Source organism: Calliopsis andreniformis, unplaced genomic scaffold, assembly GCF_051401765.1.
Source record: "Calliopsis andreniformis isolate RMS-2024a unplaced genomic scaffold, iyCalAndr_principal scaffold0022, whole genome shotgun sequence".
NCBI classification, from domain to species: Eukaryota; Metazoa; Arthropoda; class Insecta; order Hymenoptera; family Andrenidae; genus Calliopsis; species Calliopsis andreniformis.
The window spans coordinates 5201701-5225499 of record NW_027480432.1 but is presented as its reverse complement, the minus strand read 5'-3'; the positions used below and the strand labels follow the sequence as shown (position 1 = coordinate 5225499).

At 48.6% G+C, this 23799-nt stretch overlaps 1 protein-coding gene across 4 annotated transcripts in view; it reads right to left on the bottom strand.

Annotated features, from left to right (window-relative positions):
- Window positions 1–1813: 1813 nt before the first annotated feature.
- The window catches only part of Fz2 (frizzled 2), a 144749-nt gene continuing 122763 nt past the window's right edge, over window positions 1814–23799 (bottom strand). For all 4 annotated transcript variants that reach the window (XM_076390615.1, XM_076390614.1, XM_076390612.1 and 1 more), the window contains one exon: window positions 1814–4203. In XM_076390615.1, coding sequence (XP_076246730.1) covers window positions 1940–4159 — 2220 coding nt within the window. In that variant the 5' untranslated portion in view covers window positions 4160–4203 and the 3' untranslated portion in view covers window positions 1814–1939. The remainder of the gene's footprint in view (window positions 4204–23799) is intronic.

Below are 23799 nucleotides of genomic sequence, written 5' to 3'. Positions count from 1 at the left end.
GTGTAAGAATGATAATTTTGGCGGAGAAAATTAGTAGACAGATTGATTTGAATTTTTAAACTTTATAATTTGTAGTAACAGAAGAAGTTTGGATATATAGAAAAGTGTAAGAAATTGCACGATAGTCCGCACGTTAGCTTTTATCTTATCAAGGTAGGGTCACTGGGGAGTTCAAACACAGATTTCCAAGACTTAGAACCCAGAAAACTGAAATAAAGATACTCATAAAAAGACATCGAAAATTCACGAACTAAAACTTTGAATATTAACAGGACCTCAAAAGTAGTAAATTTGAGAACTGGAGGCTCCTTTATATTTTCTCGAATTAATATTAAATGTCTCCAGACCCTGTACACCAATATGGCAGCCCATACAGCCCTGTTCCCCCAGTGAAGTTTAATTCCCCACAGCATTGAGACAGTGTAAACCTGCAGGTAGACTTGTGTGACTGGCTACCACGCTTCTGGACGCGTACATTTCAATCGACGCGTTCCCTTCGTCCGTGGCAAGACTAGCGGCTCCTTCGAAGTTTCCTTTTGAGGTATTCCGATCGTTAATTGATATCCGAGCGGTCGTTGGTTTCGCGACTGAGCCAATCGAACCGTGTGGCAGTGTCCCGAGGAACGATCGATCCTCATCGAAAGATTCGAGACGAATTCAAGGCTCCACGGACTGACCGATAGGAAAAGGAACGCGTGCCCACCGCGACCGTGACATTGCTCGCGTCTGTACACTTCTCCTCTCCGTATATTATATATATATATAGCTCGTGCCGATATAAATCTTAATGATCGTTCCCTCTCTCCTATTTACAGCGCTTCACCTAACACCTAAGAATGATATTTACAGTTACGCCTTATTGGCTCCTCCCCGACGTCTGCGCTATAAACTCTCAGGTCGTACTTCCGGTGTTCGACGGCGCCAGGCATTCGTCTACTTTCATCTCTTTTCCCTTTTTATTTCTCGTACAAAAATTGCGAACCGTTTCGACTAGCGAAAGTATGAAATTATAAAAACGACCTAGGAATGCCTTAGTCATCGCCGTCTTCTAGTACGAACCGTTCAAACCGTGTTTTACACCTATACTCAGTTACGGCTAAGTTAGATAAATAGACGAGACGATACACGTTAGACGGACATGCGGACTGTACGAGCTCCGCTACGGTATATATAAGTAAGAAAAGATTAAAGATGGATACGAGTAAGAGTCATACCACACCCATTCGAACTCATTCGCACCTTCCACGCATTGAAATCACAATCTCACTAGAACTCACTAGAACTCACTAGTCTCGAGCGCCATTTTCACAGTGTCGCGTAAGTCCAAGGGCCTGCGTTCGCATTGGCTCACTAGCGACACCTGGCGTTACCGATCACAGGAGATTCCACCGATCCCAACGAAGACACTAACCCCAAAGTCCAAGGTGATCTTCTGAAGCGATCCAACGAAGTCGACACGTGGAAAGAGTGCTCGAGACTCGCAGCAAAGACACGTACGGGCTAATACGTATATCGGGTGATCGAGAAGCACCGTCGCGAGTCATCGGCGCTGGTGGCGCCGCGTGGGGCGCACTCTGCCGGAGGTAGTAGGAAACTCGCGTTCCCTCGGGCCCCATCGGCCGTCGTCACTCGGCCACCGAGCTCAGACTTCGGTGGCCTGCGTGTAAGAGGGCGCGAGGCCGTGTGCCGGCGTGAGTGGGCCCGTGGTCGACGCCAGCGACCTCCTCGAGTATATGGTGGCCGCCGAGTGTGGCGTGTGTGGCGCCGTGTGCGGCGCCGTATGCGGCGTGTGCCTGCGCGAGGCCGAGGCGAAGGGCTAAATGGGCCCGTAGTTGCTGAGGGCGGAAGGCCTCTCCTGCTGCTGCACCGACTGCTGCTGCTGTTGTTGCTGCTGATCGCAGCCAGCGGTGTTCATGTCGCCCCCCGCCGACTGGTGACGTCATACGTGCGACAGGGGTGGTTGCTTGAGGACGTGATGGTGGAGGTGGTGCTGGGAGGCGCTGGCGACGCTGCCAGGCGGCAACAGCGCGCTCCCAGGTCCAGGCGCCGGGGGGTACGGCACTCCGACACGTCCGACGACGCCCTTGATGCTGGTGCTGCCGATGCCTCCGCTGACGCCTGTCACGCCAGCTACCATACCTGCGCCACCGCCTCCGTGACCGCCGCCTCCGCTCCCGCCGCCGAACAAGCGCCTCCACAGACGTTTCCACGAGTCGACGGTTTTGCCGCTCCAGATCCAGACGCCTGACGTGATGCCTACCGCGAGCGCCATGAAGTACTTGAGCATCAGGACGGAGTACAGGGGCCTTGACTTGGGCCTCCTGCAGGGGCAGGCCAGGGAACCTAGCCACTCGTTTCTCATCGTCGTCTCGTACATGTGACAAGCCAACACCACCCCAGCTGGCAGGGTATACAGCACGCTGAACACGCCTATGCGGATCATCAGCTTCTCCAGCTTGTCCGCCTTGGCCCCCGGTTGTCGTTTTATCACTGACCGAATCCTGAACAGGCTGACGAATCCTGCTAATAGAAAGCTGGTTCCTAGCAAAAGGTACACGAACAGAGGCACCAGGATGAACGAGCGTATTCCCTCGGGAGCTACCGTGCAGACTCCAGCGACTGGGTCTCCAGCTACTCCTCCAGCCACGTACGCCGAGACTGTCTGCACTGTCGGGGCCAGCCAGGCCGCTAGATGGAAGTACTGGGAGTAGGATGCTATTGCCTCGTTGCCCCACTTCAGGCCCGCCGCCAGGAACCAGGTGAAGGCGAGGATGACCCACCAAACCGAGGACGCCATGCCGAAGAAGTAGATCATGAGGAAGACGGTGACGCAGGCCCCCGGGCCTTGCGCCCCTGACTTCAACGCTGGCCCGTCGCACGCGATCTCGTCGTGGCCGAAGATGCTCCTGGACAGGTAGCCGATCGACACGACGAAGTAGCAGGCCGACAGGAACACGATGGGCCTCTCAGGATACTTGAAGCGCTGGGTGTCGATCAGGAACGTGGTGACGGTCACGAGCGTGCTTGCGGCGCACAGGCCGCTCCACAGGGCCAGCCATACGGCCGCGAACCCGCGCTCTTCGGGGGTGAGAAACGCCCCGTGGCACGGGAGGGCGCAGTTCGGCACTCCTGCAATGTCCTGGATGTTGTTCCGACCGATGCTTATCGGTGGCACCGGGATGGCCCCACTTACGGCCATGTCTGCCAGCCCAGCCCCGCTGCCGATGCTGCCTGTGCTGCCGCTTATCGGGCCCGGGATGACCGTGCCCCCCGCCCCCAGGGGTACGAGGGGTGCCATGCATCGGCACGTGCAATCCCTCGTCCTTTCCCCCTGGGGATGCTGGCAGTTTTTTTGGTTCTTGCCCGGCTTGCACCGCGGTGGCTGGGTCGTCTTCGAGGGTCTCGTTGGTCTGGGTGGCGCCGCTGCTGGCATGGGGGCGCTGCTCGCTGCGCCGCCGTTGCCGAACCCTGACCCAGCGCTGCTGGTGCGGTTGTCCTGCTCCATGCAGAGGTTGTCTGGGTCGCCGTGGGTAGGCAGTCTCTCGCAGGCCATCCTCTCTGGCCAGGAGAACCCATACTGCTGCATCAAAGGCGCGCAGCCTGCTCGAGCCCTCTCGCAGACGCTTCTGCACGCTGGCAGAGGCTTGGTATACTCTGGCAGGCAGATCGGCGTGTACATGGAGCAGAGGAAGAACTTCAAGTCAGGCGAGCACTTGATCTCCACTAGCGGCCAGAACTGGTGAACCTCCATCCCAGCCTCCTCCTGGGTGTCGTGGTTCAGCTCGTTGGGCATCGCCGTGAGGTTGTAGCCGATCCCTCGGCACATGGGAATCGTGATCTCCTCGCATCTGCCATTCCCATTAGACCCTCCGCTGCCTAGAGACGAGTGCCCGCCGCCGCTGCTCCCACCCCCAACCACGCCGTTGCCAGATCCAACCATGCTCCCGGAACCAGACCCACTGCCAGACACGACGCCCACCATGGACGACGAGGATGAGGACGAAGAGGATGACGACGAGCCGCTCGACACCGAGCCTACGCTGCTCACTGGACTGATTGCTGATTCTAATCGGGCGTTCGGCAAGACTGCCAACAACAGCAACGGTAACAGGGTCGCCATCCTGCGGCTCCAATGCAGCTTCGGTCGCCGGAGTCCCATTGCCAGAGGAAGATTTACTCTTGCGAGGCGGGCATCACTTTAGCCTGGAACAGAAGATGATAGTTGGCGATGTAGTTAAATGCATCATCACGAGCAGCTCTGTTGTGAAGCTGTGTGGGGGAATGCGTCAGGAGTACATCACAGGTATTCTTGCGTTGAGTAGGACTTTGAGGCTTGGACTTCAGGACTTTTGGATCCTAACTCTTTGGACATTAGTGGGATAAAGAGTGTCGTATCTTGTTTGTAGGATGCTTCATCTTCCTTTGGAATATTAAGTCAAATCAAGGCACAGCGTTTGTCTCCTTTCTTTTAAATAAAATTTCTGTGCAAATACAGTCTCCTTGCTTTACAATTCTGTAATCCTCAAACATTAACTGAGTGAAATAATGATTGTCCATTATTCTCTGTTACCTAGATTCTAGGCTCTCAGTCACTCAATACAGTAAAGAGAAGAGTACAGTAGTATTATATCTGAAACTCAGGCCACGATTTTTCTCAAGATAAACCCCACGTTCCTAACTCTCCAAGTAGACTCCCTCACGAAACCTCCAAGTCTCCAAGTCTGCAAACTCCTAATAATCCCTACTAATGAGCCAGAGTCCCAATCTCCCCAATTGTTCATCAGCTCCTCTGCGACCAGTCGTAAACCCTCCTGCCCCCTTAACCCTTGACACTGATTCTCCGTTTCGTGTCTCGAGGCGCAGCTTGGCAATGGAGCTCTCGCCGTAGCTCGTGATCTAGCCAAGGGATCTAGGCCCTGGGACGTTGATTTATGCAGCGGCGGCAGCCACCACCTGGACCCTGGTGCCCTTCTTCGTTAAGGTTGCAGACGGTCTCTTAAACAGCGACGAAATAAACGAGCGAACGGAGATTCGGTCGGCGGGTGGTTATGCAAATACCATCGGGGGCCTGATCGTCTAGAACGGGTTATATAATGTTATGCTAGGCTGGGACCGATCGTTTCGCCCTTCTTTTTTCCTTCATTCAGCGGGCTTAATTAGGACCACCGTAAGGGGCTCCTCGAGGTTGAACACGTTTTTGTTCGAAGCTGGAAATATGAAGAAATGACTACATTCAGAGGGGAAAGTGAAGGGCTGGTACGAGATAGATGACACGCTGGGGAGAGACTTCGCTTTTTGCTGGGACCTTTCTCTGGTTCTTGCTGTCTCGAGGAGAGTAATTGATGTACGAGGCGAGAGGACTGTCTCCGCGCGATAAATATAATTGAAATAGCTGTCCCCTTGTTGAGCGTCTCTTCAGTTATCGAATTGACCGAAGTCACGGGTGTATCGGCGGGAACTATTTTCGATGGAATGCCTGAGTCACAGGAAGCACAACTGCGCTCAGAGACAAGTCGCGAAGATAATCGTGTATCGGAGACCGTTATAATTAGCCGAGCCGATGGGTGTACGTTGTACGTACCAGCTAAAGACGTTTCGTATTTAGTCGACGGAGGTCGAGTTGACACACGTGTTAACGAGCGACTCGCTAAAACGCTCGGCCACGACGGGACTGACTCCTGGGACATTGACACGATGCTGTGACTTTAACTGGAGAAATTTGTATGGCTAAAAGTAGCGCTGTTAATGGATGCTTACACAGTGGAACTGTGGACAGTTGAAGAAGGTTCGTTCAAATTTCTGGGGAATCTGGAGCCATTGGAAGACTCGATGAAGTGAGTACGATTGCTGTGAGAGGTGACAAGTTGTCCTATATACTGAACTGATGGATAAGAACTTAGAAAGTTGAAAGATAGAAAAATTTGGTAGGCTGGAAATTAGAAGTTTGAATATTTGAAAAATTCCTCTGCAACCAAAGTCATTGACCAGGACCTGCCCTAGACAATACTCGCCTCTAGAAAAACCCTCACACACCTTACTGCACCCTCTCAAACAAGAGATTAAACAAGAGACTAAATAAACGATAGACTCTAAACTGAGGGAACTCAAGCCTGCAAGCAAGCCCAGACGATCAAGGGTAAAAAAGCCAATAACGAAAGAGTACAGGGACGAGGCACTGTGGGTCCATTAGCCACGTGTCGATTAATCGAAAGGTGCACCTCGGCAGACTCACGTGTAAATCCAAGAGGGTTAGGTCCGCAGGGTGGGTAGCCGCGTATGAGTCACGTGTTTTCGAATACCAGGGAGAGAAGAGGTCAGGGGGTTGGTTCTACCCTCGCTGGATCCTGCGAACCCTAGCCACGTCCTGGCGACGTGGAATCGATTAAAAAGCCCTGGCATTCAGACGTCACGACCCGTTGGCCATGAATATCGAATTCCCGTTCCATCGGCTACTTGAATGCGACCCCCGCTGGAAAAGAAACGTTTTTGTACCTTTCCTCTTCATTAAGAGCGTGGAAGCAACGAGTGCCCGAGACGGTTGCCCACTTGCGGATTGCAAGTTCGAGGCCCGAGCTTTCAAGCATCCTCGATCTTGGATTCTCTGCGCGCTCCGCGTTCAGCCGACCTGAATGCCATTGTTTCGACCAACTAATGTCCTCAAGACGCTGGAAGCCTGAATTAGAAGCTTAATCCAGTCGTTTCTTCGCTATCTCCAGATAGAATGAGGCTGGTAATTTGCGCCACTCGGGCGATACCGTGGCAGAGTATACAATTCGTTGCCTGGGATCCATTTCAAGCAGAAGTTTAAAAAATATGAATTTTAAACTGAGCAGTATTTAAGCTGAGCATTTATTCAATTCATAGCTTGTAAAATGTAGAAGAATGTCAAGTACCAAGATGGTAAAAGATTGGCCTCTTACGAAGAACTAGGAGCATGTAAAAGCAATCGTATAGGTTTCGCTGGAGCAATCATGTCGCTCCGGCTCGCGCTATTCCACAATCTGTGTCACGATTTAAAGCTGGTTTCTCGAACTACCAAATTCTCGACAAGACTTGATTAATCTCGAAACTCTGCAGGGCTCTCGAAACTTGGAAGTCACTAACAAGTAAGAGTTAATTTCAGTTTCAGTGGTTAATAGAATCAAGTGCATGCTTCAGGACTCTCAGCTCTTTTAACGTCCCCCCTCCACGAGATTTTGATTCACCCATCGCGATCATTCATTCCTGGCGTGACCAGGTATCCAGCAGACGACACGATTTTTCAGACCTCGCATGCCTCGTCCAGCAGACCGCATTCCTCTCGTTCCCCCTGGACGGTAGCTCGTCATCTCGAGGGGACTGGTTAACCGGAAGCGAGGCGAGGGGGTCGAAAAATGCGCCTCGTCCTGCTGGAGACAGTCGTGATTTGTCTCGGAAGCTTCCTCAATCCTTTCGTGCCTCAGCCTCCCGTTTCCCTGATCCTTTCCTTGCGCGCGTCAATCTCCCGCGCCACACACGTAGCGCCACGCTCCTCTGCACCGTGGAAGATGCAACACTGGCCGCCTTATAAATAGCCCTGTAACGCGTGTCGGGGTGCTAGCAGTTTAACAAACGGTAAAACTAACACCGCCTCCTACAATAACATTTCGCCCCGGTCACGTGTTTTCCGCGGCCCCGACTATTATAAGACCCATGACTGTCGTCCCTCGTGCCTTCGCCATCGACCTGCCCCGCCCCTGCTCCCCTCGTTAGCCATCCTGCACGTCTTATTCGCTCGTCACATCGTGCCTGCCACCGACACCCCCGTTCGTGTCTTCCCAAGCGAGGATTTGCGTGTTTCTCTGTGCCTGATGCGGAAGACGAAACGCTTTGAAATGTGGTGCTCGGAGATGTAGATGAGGCTGGTGAGGCGGATGCTTACGGCATAGCTTTTCGTATTTCGATGTATATTCGATATTGAAGTAGTCGAAGCTTCAAATTTTTGTATGGTAAGGTGTATTCAAGATTCTGAGTATTTTAATATTATAGATAGACAAGTCTGAGGTGTAGGTGATATGAAGACACTTCAATATTTAAATTTTCAAATATACTAGTATTCAAATATTCAAATTTTCAAACATTCAAATATTCAAATTTTGAAATATTCAAATATTCAAATTTTCAAATATTCAAATATTCAAATTTTCAAATATTCAAATTTTCAAATATTCAAAATTTCAAATATTCAAATATTCAAATTTTCAAATATTCAAATTTTCAAATATTCAAATATTCAAATATTCAAATATTCAAATTTTCAAATATTCAAAGTTTCCAGATATTACAATTTCCAAATATTCCCTCCGATATTTAAATATTCAGCTCTCCAAGCATCCCAAAACATCACCATTTCAGGCCACCAATATTCAAATAAATATTAAATCCTGCCACTATTCCCACCCTGAAATCTCTAATTCGCAGTACTTCTATGCATCTACTCCAATTCACGGAACAATGTCCCAGCCCCCGAGGTTCGCCTTAAGACAACGGACGACACGTCGTTATGTCGGTACGTCGTGGACGTGCACGCCTTTCCGATTATTAATCGCCACGTGGCCGAGTCATCGTAATTCATCCAGCCAAGCCGAATGCCGAGCGCGCCTTAATACTGGAACACGGTCACGCGCGATACCGTCGATCGATCGTTAATCGGCGTGCAACAACGTGCGCAGTTTATTGACGCGAGGAGAACGGGCCCCTAGAAATTATCGCGTTCGAAACCGCGATCGAGCGTCGTCGCTTATCGTTCCTCGCCGATCCGCGGCTGGGCTCCATCGTTTCTACGTGGCTATCCCCCGCGGTGGAATGCGTGACCAGCTGATCATCGTCTCGCTTCTCCCTCCTCCTTTCGCGCTATAATTTCCCATTAAGGAACATTTTCGCGGATGCTTTTGGCACGAGGAGGAGGGTGGCTGGATCGTGTCGGGGTAATGAATCAGTTTTAAAGGCCTCGCCCTCTGCGGGACGAGTACGCGCGATTCCCTGGCAGCGTTGTTTGCTTTATGATTTACGCTTCTTGCATGCAAATCACGCTTCGCCCCTTTTTCTTGACTACCTACGCAGGCACGTCTTGAGGAGATGGGGATTCTTCGAATTTGAGGCTGCCAGGTACTTTTGTTTGACTGGGAGCCAGGTCTCGGTGGGCTGACAATGAGAGTGATTCTGGGGTTTTTGGGGACGTACTGTTTGTTGGTTTCATGGTTGAGGCTTATTCTACTGATTTTTCTGTGGCTGACTTGGGACTTATTCTACTGATTGTTATGTGGCTGACTTGAAGCTTATTCTACTGATTGTTATGTGGCTGACTTGAGGCTTATTCTACTGATTGTTATATGGCTGACTTGGAACTTATTCTACTGATTTCTCTGCCTGTGATTCAGTTTCTATAGGTCGACAGTAGAATAAGTCCTAAGTCAGACACATTTCACATGAATTATCAGGCATTTTTTCAACAGTTAATGCTTCTGAAACGGTGCTTCAAACGTAATTTTCTTACTCATAATGTTCATCCTATTTTAACATCTAGAATCACTCTTTAAAGTCTCTGATCGAACAGCCTGTACAGATGAATATTTAATATGAGAAATTGTTAGTAGTTACCGCCAGACTTTTATGAGAGGAGAATTGGAAAATTAATACGCAAGTGACTCGGTATTACAGGAAATGAAGACTGCATATAAAAACGAAGAAAGATGCTGGAAATTTGAAAACTAATTATAGGAAAATCTGATGCGCTAGGAATTAATATTCTTTCCTATAATGAAAGGGCTGAGGAGCATTCTGCTCGTATCGTGAAACACTTGAGGTGAACAGTAGTTATGGGCTTTCGTTAAGTACAGTTAGCTCGTTCGATTGTAATCGTGATGCAATGGGATGCATACTGTAGAGAAGGTTCTGGGATTGGTTCTACGTGTCTTGTATGCAATTGAATAGAAATAGGATGACTGCACGTTGGGTTAACGACGACTTTTGTAATTGTCTGACTGTTAATACCATGGATTCTCTTGCACATTGCACTTTACTCGCTAGAGAAAATATTTTTTTCCAATAAAAAAGAATGATAGTTCCATAAGGAAACACTGCATAAAATTCTTTCTGCATCTCATTACCCATAAAACTCAGATTTCATCAAACCCCAGGAAAATTTTCTCAATAAGTTCAATAACCTCTTCACCAACAAAAATTGTATACTCTCTCAAGAAAAAAAGATCCTCAATTTTTCAGATTCAGAGATGAATTCTCCCAACTCATTATCCATCAAGAAACCACTGTACTCACATTCTAGACACCAGAAAAATTCCCTCGATAAATACCCTCCTCGCCAAAAAAGAATCTCATTCAATTTTCCCTCACTATCCCCCCAAAAAGCTCCTCAACCTATCAATTTTTCAGATCCCCAGATAAACGCATCCTTCCAAGGGCTCCTCTCCAGCAAAAATCCCTCTCTGAACCGAAACGTGTATACACACCCCCGCCTCCCTTGACCGCTGTAAGCGCAAAGCGGGCAATTTGTCGACGTCAGGCGATCGTAACTCACGTTCCAACGAGACGGTTCGCGAGCAGGGAAACCGCGTGAAACGGATCGGTGAAGCGAGGCGTGAACCAGCGTCTGCCAGGGGCAGCGTCGCGGCGCCTGTGACGCGACGTCGAGGAGTCTTTAATTTCCACGGGTCCAGTCAAAGGTCACCAAAGTCACTCGGTATCGCAAACAGGAAAACGAGAAGAGGGATGGACATAACTGAAGAGCATCTCGAAGAAGAAATCCTGCTTGAAGGAGAGGACAGATGCATATAAATCAAAGCGATTGAGGAGATTTATAGCCGAGGAGTGGATAAGGTACGCGTCCTGGACGCTCGTTAGTCGGCAAAACTGACGGCGAGCGGTGTCAGGTTTTATATCAAATCGCGCGTCACTGGCATTAATCACGAATTCGCCGAGGGACTACGAAATCGCTTGCTCCCGCTCCTGACACTCTCTGTGCTCCCTTGTCTCTCTGTTCGCTCGTCTCATTGTCTCCTAGGTTCGCGGGGCCTAGGTGAATGCGCGGAGCGCGTTCGACGCTGGAATGTTAATAATTGAAGCTCGTGGAAACGAGCGGGCCAGAGTATCGACTGAATGTCTACTGGTGGAACAAACTTGTTAATCCTTTTGCGCGCTGTCTGCTCCCAGGCCCTTTGCAGGGGCGTAATTGAGCCTCGCGACGACGCCGTTGTTTCGAGTGACTGTTTGCGAGGACGTGAGGGATGGAGAGTGAGGGGGGATGGGGAGGTTATTGGTTGATCATTTGTGAGAGGGGTTGGTGGCTTGTTTCTATTTTTGGAGAAGGGTAGAAAGAGGTTTAGTCGATTCTAGGTGTTAAGCATGTGGGGTATTGTTTTAGAGGGAGTATCAAATTTGGGGGTGAGATTGGGGGTGAGATTGGGGGTGCTGTTGGCTTTCAGGAAGATCTGTACAGCCTCCTTTTGGCTTTCAACTCCTCGCGTTTATTATATATCTCTATTTCTTCTATTATATTATTATTTGTTTAAATATGTTCTCTATTTTAATATTAGGTATTTAATATTTTAAGTGAAACTGCTGGAGTATAGAGTATAATGATTATAGTATTGAGTTCCCTTCAGCTTTAGCTTTGATATGACAAACAGGGACAGTTTACACGTTAATTAATGCGAAATGTGGACATTTTATGCCCCATAATACCAAAATTATATAATATAAATTTTTCCACGAATGTGACTCATTATTATAAATCAAAGAATTAAGTGACTCCAACGCAGTAACCATAAAATATTCCTGAATAAAAGTTACGCAGTATCAAAGAAGAATCATAATAATTAATTCACGGTAATCCTGTTCTTTCAACACATGTGGATCTTCCTCGATTTGAATAAAACGATGTGATATGAATGCGAGATAGCAAAAAATTAATTACTGCATTACATATTCAGCTCCATGTAGCCTTTTCCAGGGAACACCTAATGAATTATGTATCACGAAGTTAGGTAAATTCATGGAAATGCTTCTCTGTAATATTCATCGCCATTAGTAGATGTCTAGATGTCCCCAAATTAGTTAATATACCGTGATTACTAAAATAAAACTAATTGATCACGAGAGAGTACACTCATATGAGATACTCTCACTGCTCTAATCGATTTCGTCATATCAGATTCTACCTTCCGACTTTCTCTTTTATACTTGGGACACAAGTTTTAAATGACAAGAAATTTTTCTTAAATGAACCTGAATGAGTCTACAAAATCTTCAGTGTTAATAATAAGAATAATATGTGCGAGTTTACCTTAATTTAATTTCAAAACTCAAACAACTGATTTCAAGAATTGAAGTCAGACTTCTTCTGACACTACATTGAAATTGAAATTCATGGAGTATTACTCACAATTCTCTTCTACTCTCAACATTCGACTGTGGATTTTTAGGATACCCAAACTTTCAAGGATGCATATTAAAAAACAGAATTTGAATAAAATTTTGTTTCATCCTTTAAATATTACGTCTACATTATTTCTGATTTTATACTATTTCTGTCCTTATATAGCACGGAGTTAGTACTTTTTATCACATTTAGATTTTTCATAAATACATAAAATTCCGCAGTCTCCCCGTCATTAATACCCCAAATAACAAGTCACTCAACAGGCTTCAACTCCATCACAGATCCAATTCCACATTCACAAAATTTCCCTCTCAAAGTTCGTCAACTCTCCCCCACCCCTCTTCGCTCCCCAAAGCAAGCCCCATCCCGTATATTCGACGCAAACCGCGTCTCTTTTTCCCCGAACCAGCCTCGATCCAGAGGGGGGGCACTAAAAACCCAGCAGGCCCATAAGAATCGTAATTCATCGCGAATAAACAGGAGACAAGCGGGCGAACGCAAGTCCCATAAACAGTCGAAATTAATTCCTTCCGAGAAGCCAGCCTCTTGCGAGGCAGGGGCGCGAGGGGGTAGCGGCGTTAATTATAGACAAAACGAGGCTGCGACTCCTCTTTCCCTCGACCCCTTCCTGGTTTCGCCGTTCGATCGGCGAGAGGCCGAAATCCCGCGGCAGAATTTCAAATCAGCGTCCCGTCGCGCGGCGTCGTTGCATGATGGATCGAGAAGAGCCAGCGGGATTGCGAAATCCTCGCGAGAAGGGGAATCGTCTGTCGAGTGACCTACGGGTTTCGGGGAAGCCTCGAAAGAAGCGCGAATAAATTCTATTCGCGCCCCGAGCCCGCTCCCCCCGTCGACGGTTTTGCATAAATTATCCTCTCGCTGTCGCGCGCAGAGGGAGGTCCCCCCTCCTTGGCCCCTTCTCCCTCGATAGGGAAAATATTTGCGAGCGTGGGGAAGCGTAGCCAGCGACAGAGCGATTTTTCTTCGTTTTATTCTGCGCTTAGCCCAAGGAGCTTGTCTTCCTCTCTTCTCTTCTCTTCTTCTCTCTTCCTTCTTCCTTGCAACTTGTCTTGGACCCCCGCCTGTTCCACGGTTCTTTTTCGTTTAATTTCGTTCGGTTTGTACAAGCGGGCCGGGAACCTTGACAGCCTCCCGAAAAATATACGAGCGGAGATATTTTCTTCTCGCCCCAGGAAAGTTGTAAAATGTTAACCGAGATAAGGAGCCGAGGAGCGGCTGTGGCGAGGATTGTTATCGATTTGTAGGTGGTGGAGTGGTTAATGGGTCTGTGGTTCTTTGTGGAGAGGGTTTTTAATTACGAGGCGAGAGGAATTGGACCTGTTTTTCGGTTAGTCTGAGGGGTTATGGATGCATGTGATTGAGTAAATTATTGAGGATTGATTTTTTGGCGCGAGTCACTTCGAATTTGAGAATGGGCACAGTTTTTAAATATTTGAATGGTTTAAACTTTCAATTTTTCAAAATTTCAAAATTTTAAATATACAGTTCTTCGATCTTCAAATGTAGAAATATCTACTTAGATAAAATTTCAAGATTTTAAATTTCTGATTTTTAATCTCTGATTTCTTCAGCTTACACAATTTTTAAACATATAAATTGTCATATATTCAGAAATTGAAGTATTTAAAACTTTTTCAATTTCTGAGGCAATCTCATTTAATTTAGTCTCTGAAATTCTATCTCTGGACCACATTTACAAATGAGTTATGAAACAATTATATTTTAATCAAATAAATTATATTACATCCAGCTAATTCTTCTATATTCACTGTTGAAATTGAAACATAACTCATACAAAAATCCCAATTCCCCCTTCCACAATCCACTCCACAAATGCCAAAAATCCCAGAAAACCCGAATCGGCGATACCCCAAAAAATGCCTCACCAGCAAACCTCAGACAGGTTTCCTCGCCGAAACTCAACACCTCCGTTCAGTATCGCGTTTCACGGCCACGTTTCACACCTTGAATATTAAAAACAGGGACAATAAATTATCTCGAAGCCCGACGCGTACCACAAAAATAAAAATACCCAGCGGCGCATTCGACCCAGTATCGAATCCCGTCAAATTTCCAGATTCCCTCGAGTATCGCGTAACAGCAGAGCGCAGCGGCGATTAATTGAAACGAACGGGCCCGATTGCCTCGGGGCACGATCGAATGAGAGGCACTGACGTTTACGCGCAGGAGGACAAAGAGGGACAGGTGAAATATGTCCGTTGTCGGTTTAACATTTTACACGGGACGAAGATATACGTCGATGGCGGGACGTGAACGTGGCCGAGGGCCTCGCGAAAGAAACGCGAGTATCGCTGCGCCGCTGGGACACGCGTGTGCGACCGTCCCCCGATGAAAAATGTCATAGCGTTTCTTTCGACGGCCGATCGATCGTTCCGCGACGTCGAATCACCGCGGAAGTCGATCCCCCTGCCGCCGATTCCCTTATATCTCCAAGATGACGCGCTCGCGACGTCCTCCGCGCACAAACTGCCGCGAACGGAGCCTCGAAATTTATTACCCCTGCGCGCTCGGCTGTGAGAGAAAAATTGAGGGGCACCCTGTGGGGCTTCGTCGTGCGCGAAGGAGATAGCACGGGGTTTATATACTCGATGAACGCCCGCGATCGAGGCGCGGAGGAATTCGAGGAGGAATTGGTTTGCCGTTTTTCTGGGATTTAGAAATCTGAGGAACTTCCCACCTCTTGCTTAAGGATTATTTATTTGGGGTTAGTTTCGTTAGGGGGCAGTGGATTTTTGTTGTAAGATCGTTATGAGATGGTCACTTGAGTTTAAGAATTATTTAAAGCAGATGGTAGGGTAAGAGACCCTATTACTGTGTTTTCCACATAAAATCTATGTAAAGTACAGTAATAGATTCAGGCACAGTAATAGGGTCTCTTACCCTACACGCTTTTGTGTGCCTGTATTCGATCACAGAAGTGTCATCTATCGATGGATGAATTGATGTGAGAACATGACTCCCGATATAAGCTCGCCATCCGAGATTCATCTCCGAAAACTCTTTTATATTAATCTCAGTAGACTGTTACTTAATAAAAATCAAAAGAATAAAATTAATTTCTCATAATCATTTCCAGCTTATTTTCTTGATTAACAAAAAAAGTCCCTAGCATGAAACCATCTCTCACCTCCCACCCCAAAGCATAGACCATAACAAACCTAAACTGCGGCTCAAATACCTGCTCCAAACAGCCATCGAAAACACCCCATCACAATCCCCCTTATCAATCCAACAAATTCCCCGCCGAAGCCCTCTCGCTGAATCGTGGCAAATCCCCAGCAAATTCCGCGGGCAAAAATTACCCAACAAATCTCGCCCGTATTACGAACGACAAAGTCCCCGGCGATACGACTTCCCAATGGACCGCAGAATGGGCAAACTTGCCCAGAATATCACAGCCGCTAAACTTTTACGAGGCCCCAGCGTCGTTCTCCATATTACTCGACCCAGCGGGAATATCTCGCCGAAATTATAAGCCCACCCCGCTGGTCGGCGCCTTATCGTGGAAAAAGCCAGCGTGGATCGCGGGCCCGAGCATTCCAGAGGTCGCCAGCCGCGCGATCTAACGACCGCAGATACGCAAACATCGATATTGCGCCGTTCGCTGGACGAGTTTATTAAAGTCCAGCCGTGAGAGGGGCAAAAGGAAGAGGGCAGCGCGAGTCGCGAATGGACAGATAAGCGGAACTGTTTATTAGAGGCCCGCGGCGATAGGCGCGACGCGCCAGCGGGGCCTTGCGCGACGCTGCAGCGGGGACCGCTAATAACTTCGCGTATCTCGTCCCAGGCGACACGGGACCAGTGGCATGCGAGAGCGTTTCCTTTTTCAATCGGCAATGACACGCAACGCGCGATTACGCGCCAACGAGCAATGGGCCCCGAGATAAAAAGCGACAGAGGTATTCCTGATACTCGCGCCCACGTCACTGAAATACGCTCGCGATCTTCTTGCAGTGCAGCTGGAGCCGCTGGGATACTTCTTGGAGTCTCGTGGGAACCTTGCGGGAGAAAGGGTTGGCGGAATTACTGGGAGATGTGGGGCCTATCTCTGGGGTACGAGGGTGGGATTTTTGGGGGACTGCTTTTTAGTTTTAGGACTTCTCGGTCCATTGATTTTTTTGGAATTTTTGTATGTAGAAGTGGAGTGTTGGAGATGATTTTTTAGGTGTCAATTTTGATACATAGGAATACAGTGTACTTTCATTGTGAGGTGATCACAAAAATCAGTTGCAGAATTTTAGTATTTTTTTAAATTTCTAAATTTCGTGAAATTATTCTTGGAGCTCCCCCTACTTTCCTATTTCATCAGGCAAAAGTTTTCTATCTTCTACATAGTTATTGCTCATAAAAAATGAAGTCACCAGACTATACCGAGTGCAGACATCAATTCTACAAGCTCTCCATATACAACTAACTCCAACGCAATCACAGAATGCCAAAATCTGTCAATTCACAAATTGCCAATAAAAAAAGCTATACTGCAAAACACTGCACGCGTTCTCTTTAAAAATCTCTCCACACAGCTCCCAACAAACTTCACCCCACCCACCTCTACCCCAAACTCCCTCAAAAACGAATGTCGACTATCCACTATTCACGATCCACTATCCAGTTTGCAACCCATGCTTCAAATGCACGATCGAAGCTGCAATCTGCCTCAATATTATCCTACAAATTCCCCGCCACACGTGTATCCATTGTTCGATTGCCGTTTCGATTATCGCAGCCTCGTGAACTCTGGATCGGATGCACAGTGGCGCGGCAGATCGATCAGCGGCCGCGTTATCGTCTGGATCGCGCTCGGCAGCCGCGGTTCCTTTCAATTCGCGATGCGAAATCGTGCTCGCGCGTCGTAAATTATAAACTGGCCGTGTCAGGGAAGAGGGGGCGTGGGGGTGTCCCTGTGGTCCATTAAATCGCGATTTTCCATTCGGCCGTGAAAACGGGCTCGCGTCGCCATTGGTAAGAATCTTTCGGTGGCGCGACTCGTTGCGAGCGAAACGCGTATTTAATTCGAACCGCGTCGGGGGCCGATCTCGCTCGTTCGTTTTAATTCGAATTTACGAGGCAGCCTCGCGTCGAGCCGCCCCGCTGCTGGTTAATTAATACGGGGATATCCGGTTATTAACGCGGATTCGTGATTTGTGTTTACACGAATCGCGTTAATGATCGCTAAATAGCCTGGCGGTGGCGACACGCTCCCGCGGGGTATTCCGCGCCAGCGGCGGGCAAAAAGCGGACCGAGGAGTTTAATGGGGCCGGGGAACGCGTTTCGGCGCGTGGTCCAGTTTCTTTTGCCATCGCTGGGAGGACGGGCCGACGAGTTAACACGCTGCCGTGCTGCGGTCAGTCGGACTATATTACGCGAGCGCTGATTTCGAGTTTAATAGGGGAAATATGGAAGCTTGTATGCCTGCTTTTATTGAAGTAGATGGGTACGAATTAAAGGATTTTGGAACGACGTATTTAGAAAAATGAGGTTTAATTGTATCTCCTGTGTGTATACCTTCTTTTTCATTATATTGGCTTCTCTATTTGGACCCTCAAACTCTCCTCCTCCTCTCTCTCCTAATACACCAAATAACAAGTCACTCACCAACCCTCAGCTCCATCACAAAATCCAATTCCACGTTCACAAAATTTCCTTCCAGAGAACCTCAAGAACCTCAAGAACCTCATGTCTCCACCACTGCACTTCACGATGCATCGCACAAAGACCTCTCCCTATCTGTACCCCCAAACTCTCCTCCTCCTCCCTCCCCGTGTCCCAAGGGGTAGTGTTTCGCGATTGACCAGAAGAGAAAGGAAAGAAGGCGCGCGGTGGTGTCGCGTGATCAGGATGCAGACGGTGAGTAATCGCACACCGGAACACGCAACCGGTATTTTCGGCGGGAACCGCGCGTCCCCAGGCCCCGACGAGGCGCAAGAAAACGGGCCCAACGCGAGAGGTGTCAACTTTAAAGTGGATCCCAATACCCGACCACTTCCTGCGTCTCTCGCGGGCCTCTCGGGTTTCGCCCTCCTCAGGTTCGTTCAGCTCGACGGCGGCGAGGCGAGGGGGCAGAGACCAGTTCGCTAAAAAGGGCTCGCGCGCGAAAAAGGGGACCGAGGGCCCGTCGACGGTTGACGTGCCTGTAACACGAATACGTGTTTGTTTTCTCGCGGCGTGAATACGCGCATCAGTCGTTGTCGTATCCTGTTCGCGGAGTCGACACGGCCAGTGGAAACGGCGTGAGCGCGTGAAAGCGTGGGGACCGGCGGACCTTTCGGAAATTGGAGCAGGGCGGGTGGGTTACTGAAAGAGTTAGGTGGCTACTGGGAGAGTTTGATTGAGATGTGGATGAGAAAGTGGTCGGAGGAGTTGTGAGCTAGGCTGGGTAGAGTGCTTCAGTTGTGTTGACCTCTGAGAGCAGTCTTCTTGAGCAACCTTTTGAGATGTAGAGGTACTTGTACCTGGGTATAGGCTCGGAGAGGTTGGTCAAATTTTTGTGGAGTTACTTTTATGGAGAACTGAATTATTGTAATATAAATACTATAACTTGGGTATATAGGTTGTAGGCTGGTGGTGCTTCTGGAGGTCCAGTTGAGCATGCCTGCTGGATAAGAACACAGTTCAGGTATTCATGTATGTATGTACCTACTCTCGACTGGAATGGGTTTCTTTTAGTCTCTTGCCATATCGGGTGCATTAAAATCGATTGATGTCATGTTCCCTAAGAATGATGCATGGCGCGTAGAGTAATGCGAAGTAGCATGTATTCTACTCGCCCACGCGTGGACAGCTATTGTGCAGAGTTGATAGTCTGCGCCTGTGGAGATTATCTACTTGTCAGCTAGTGGATTCTAGATCAGTGGAACGAGTTGCGCCTAGAGTATTTTTCAGGGAACGAGATTAGGTAATCTATATTCTTCAGGACAATAGTATGATGATGACAGATGGTGGATTTAGAGACTTGGGATCCTATAAAACTGTTTTGCTACCTTCGTTTATGGGTGGTTGAGTCACTTGCTCTTGGAAGACTACTTCTATAGACTTGTTCGAGATTGTCTTATCTTGAGAGAGCAAGGAGTGGATGCTTGATTCTACATTAGTATAAATAAGACTAATAGACATTTAAAGGTGCTAAAGCTTGAATCCAAGTAGCCATGCTAAATCTGCATGGGGACTGTACAATAATCCATGCAACAGACACAAAACTCATAACTTCTCAACCTGTGACTTTTTCTCACAAGGGATCGATACGTCCAACTCTGTCCAAAAACCAACTTCCCCAGAAATCTAAGCTAGTCTCCCTGCTCAAGACCACTCTCATAGGCATAGGTAGGCTCACAGGTAGCCTACAACAATCTCTCAGCCCAAGTACCCACCAAACCATTGAAACATCTAAAACCGTCAAAATACCTCCGAAAACCTCCGAAATTACCGTCGAAACATCGCAATTCGGTCTGAGGAATATTCCAAGCCAGCGTGGAAAGCGCAGTGGTAGCCAAGCAAGCTACCATCATTTCCACCGCGAACAATAATCCAGGGGTTAATAGCAGCGGCACGCCGCGAAGCCAGAAGCGGTTCGCAGCCGCTTTTGTCCTAGCTGGCGAGTTTACAGCTCGCTCGTCTCGTCGGGCATGAGTAAACGTGGCCAGGAAAGGATTACAGTGGCCTATGTCACGCCTCTCTCTTTTTCCGCTCGCCTCCCCCTCCCTCTCGCTTTCCCTCCGCGCTAGCAAGCAAGCACGATTACCCGACGTGCCTTCCCTCTTCCCTCTCTTCCCCCTCATGCGCTCATCGTTTCTCCCACCAGTTCGCGCGAGTGTACGCTAATTAATTAGGAGTGAATTATGGATTCGCGGGGCCCGTTAATTGGATCCGTCGCTCCTCCCGCGGAAACGACGCCGATGCGTGTCCGCTCCTCCGCGTCCTTCCTCGTCGCTTCTGCCGCGTTTGCAACAGAGAGAGCGGGGCCGTGACTCCTTCGGGGCGGATGCACCGAACGACCCGGTGTGCACGCTCGTAACTCGCGCGCTATCGACGTTATCGAGCGACGTTTCGCCGGGTCGGGGCACCCACAGGGCCGCAGCGCGCGGCTGGATTAAGCCGCGGTTCCACGTGAGAAAGTGGACGATGAGAGTTTGGGGGTTTTTTGGGGGAAGTTCGTGCTGGAGGGGATTTGAAGGGAAATTGGTGGTAAAGGGCTGTGTTAGGGATGGAGAAAGGGGGTGAGTGGTTTAGACGAGTCGGGTAAGCTTGTTGGATTAAGCCACGTTTCCACGGGAGAAAGTGGACGAGGTGAGTTAGGGGGTTTTGGGGAAGTTGGTGGCAGAGGGGATTTGAGGGGGTGAGTGGATTATCGACTTACTGTATACCATATGTTAGAAAACACCTAAAATCTCTAGAAAACGATTTAGCCCTTATACTACTGAAGTATCTACACAGTTCACTAGGATGTTTCTTCAGATATCAACTTCTGGATACAGCACCCAACACACTAACCAAACCTCAATCCCCTAAGCCCTCATAAAACACACTGAACATATTACCAACCTCGCAACAAAAAGACTATTACAGTTTGCATTTTGCTACCCCAAAATCCTCATCAATCCCACTCCCCCATCCCATTCAAGTCCCACCCAAGTAGCAACCCACTCGTTCCACGAACCTCTCCAAGACCTCGGTGCGTCCCTGCAGACTCCATAGAACCTTCCACGTTTTACCTGTCCGTTCCCTGGCCCCTATCTCTATCGTTTAGCCAGCGGCCAGGGGAGGTGCACGAGGATGACGCGCTGGCTAGTCGTTGCCACGGTCGGCTGTTTACTTTTCACGAGCGACTGGCGGGCGTGCACCAGTCGTCCTCTGGCTCGTATATACTCGGTCGAAACCAGCTCCTCTGAAGGATCATCGTGGAGAGGTAGAACGATGGAGAGGTAGAACGATGGTCAGGTAAGGGGAGGCAGAAGGTCCTGACTCTCTCTCTCGTTCAGTAAGGAGGCTCGAGACCGTAAATCATCGTCCCGTTCTCCTTTGCTCGAAGATGACGCATCTGATGGAAAAGGGAGGAAGCGAAGAGGGAAAAGGGAGAAAAAGAAGCAGCAGCGGCCAACGAGGCAGCGGCGAAGGATGAGAGAAGGATGAGAGAAGGAGAAGAGGTGCTCGTTATACCTCTCTTGCTGCTCTTATCCGCGACGATCTGTCTCCGACCCACGGCTGCCCTTGAACCCAGGGTGCTCAGCCGACCCATGGGTCCCTGGACAACCATGCTCGCGATCGTCGAACCGATCGGAGGACGAAAAGAGGACACGAAGGGGGCGACTGGGGAGACCTCGAGCGAACCAAGAGGACCTAAGAAGACTTAAAGAGATCTTAGGAGACCCGAGGGTACCCAAGGGGGCCTCAAGACACGCTGGCCCAAGGTGTCCTCCGCATGTGCCCTTAATTAGAAGCCCCTCCGATTTACGCTGAGGATATAAGCGTCCCTTAATGAGGGGGTGGCGGAGATAAACGACGGGGCCCCCGCGTTTCGTGTTTACAAGCTCTTTAAACGGCTCGTTGTCACTTAATTACGTTACGAGCCAGCGAGGAGAGGCAGCGTGACGGCCAACGAGGAACACGCGAGAGGGTACAGCACCACGGAGAGTGATGAACGAGCGTGACGCCGCGAAATATTCAGACGCCGATAGATAACCGCCGCGCGGATCGCTGGAAACAATGTGTCCTGGAGGAGCCAGCGACGACGCTATCTCAGGGGGGGCCGAGATAAATGGCGGCTTAGAGCAGGCTGCCGTTGAGTAAACCGCTCCCGAGGCGCGTGGGAAGCGTGGCTCGCGAGACAAATTGGAGAAGTTGTCAAAGGGAACGCGCGGAATTCCTGCCCAAAGCGAAATTCGTCCTCTCGATTACTCGCCTCTGCGATGGAATTCGGTCGACGACTTACTGCGTCGGGGAGATTTGGGATTCGTGACACTTAGCCTTGGCGCTTCTGCAACATGCTTGCCAGGCTCGACCCTACGCCTAGGGATGAGTGACGTCACATCCCCAGTGTCACTCTCTATAGACACATTCGTCACATCAGGACATCATATTTATATTATACTTCTTATGTATACATTTGTCTGTATATTACATTTCATTCTTAATATGACATCTACTTTTATACCTGAAACATCAGTTTTAGGCTCTCATAGATACTCAATATTAATACTTAATACAATTAATGGAATACTTGAAAACCTGAATGTCAGAATTCGAGAACCTTGTACTGAAAAACTATCGCGCCAGAGGTCACCAAGCGCAGTCAACAAGGTCTGCAAACCAGTTTATACTTAAAATCCACCCTCGATCAATCAGGAAAAAAGGGGATTCAGGTCGATCGACCGACCGATTCCCCCAGAATTCCACGTCAGCCAGGAAGTGTCCCTATCGATGGGGTAACGGTAAAACGTTTAATTCCCGACCTTCGTGGCGGGTTTTTGTCGGCCCCCGTGATCCGAAGGCATCCAGAAGGACGAGTCCCCCCGTGCTCCGTCGCTCTCGACGCCAATGCAAATCGCTACCGATGCATCACCGAGCTGTCAACCGTTCGTTGCTTCGCGATAAACTTTCCCGTTCGTCCGCTCGACTCGACCCAGCAGGGAGGAGGAAAGAGGTCGTGCACGATCGACACACACGCCTGGGCCCTCTCTGCGTTTGCATCTCGCGTACGCTCGCGAAATAAAATTTCCACGCCGCGCTAACTGGCGGAACAATAGCGTCCTTCCCCGATCGACGTCGTTTCACACCGAGTTAATCACCTACAGGGGGATTAAATTTAGTTCTGCGAATGAAACGACTGTTTTTTAGTGTCTGGACTCGTTGGGCAATTCTGAAACTGCGGGGATACGTATAGTGGAGAGAATAGGGGCTTGGGAACCATTTTGGGGGTGGATGGGGCATCGTTCGCGCAACAGTGAAATGAATTTGTAAAGTGGGAGTATTGAATTTTGAATAATATAAGCTTTTCTTATTCAATTGCGAAAGGTTTGCCAATTTTTTTCTCGTCTTTTTTCTCTTTTCGTTGCGAGTTTATGGAATTTGAGGATTCTGTAGTTTTGGGGAGTTTGTGTACTTAATAATACGAGTTTGATGAAAAATATGGCAAGATTTGAGTTGATGAAAAGTGAGGTCTTTAACATTGAGTAGTTTTTCAAGAATACTAAGTCACTTCAATTATTTTTAAATCTCGCACTGTTTAATAATTCTACACCAGAATTAAAATACACTTCTTAAGATAGAATTTCTGTACATAAGGTTCCCTCCAACAAAATCTATATGAAAGAGGAAAGCCAGAAAAAGCTTTATCCTAATATTTCTC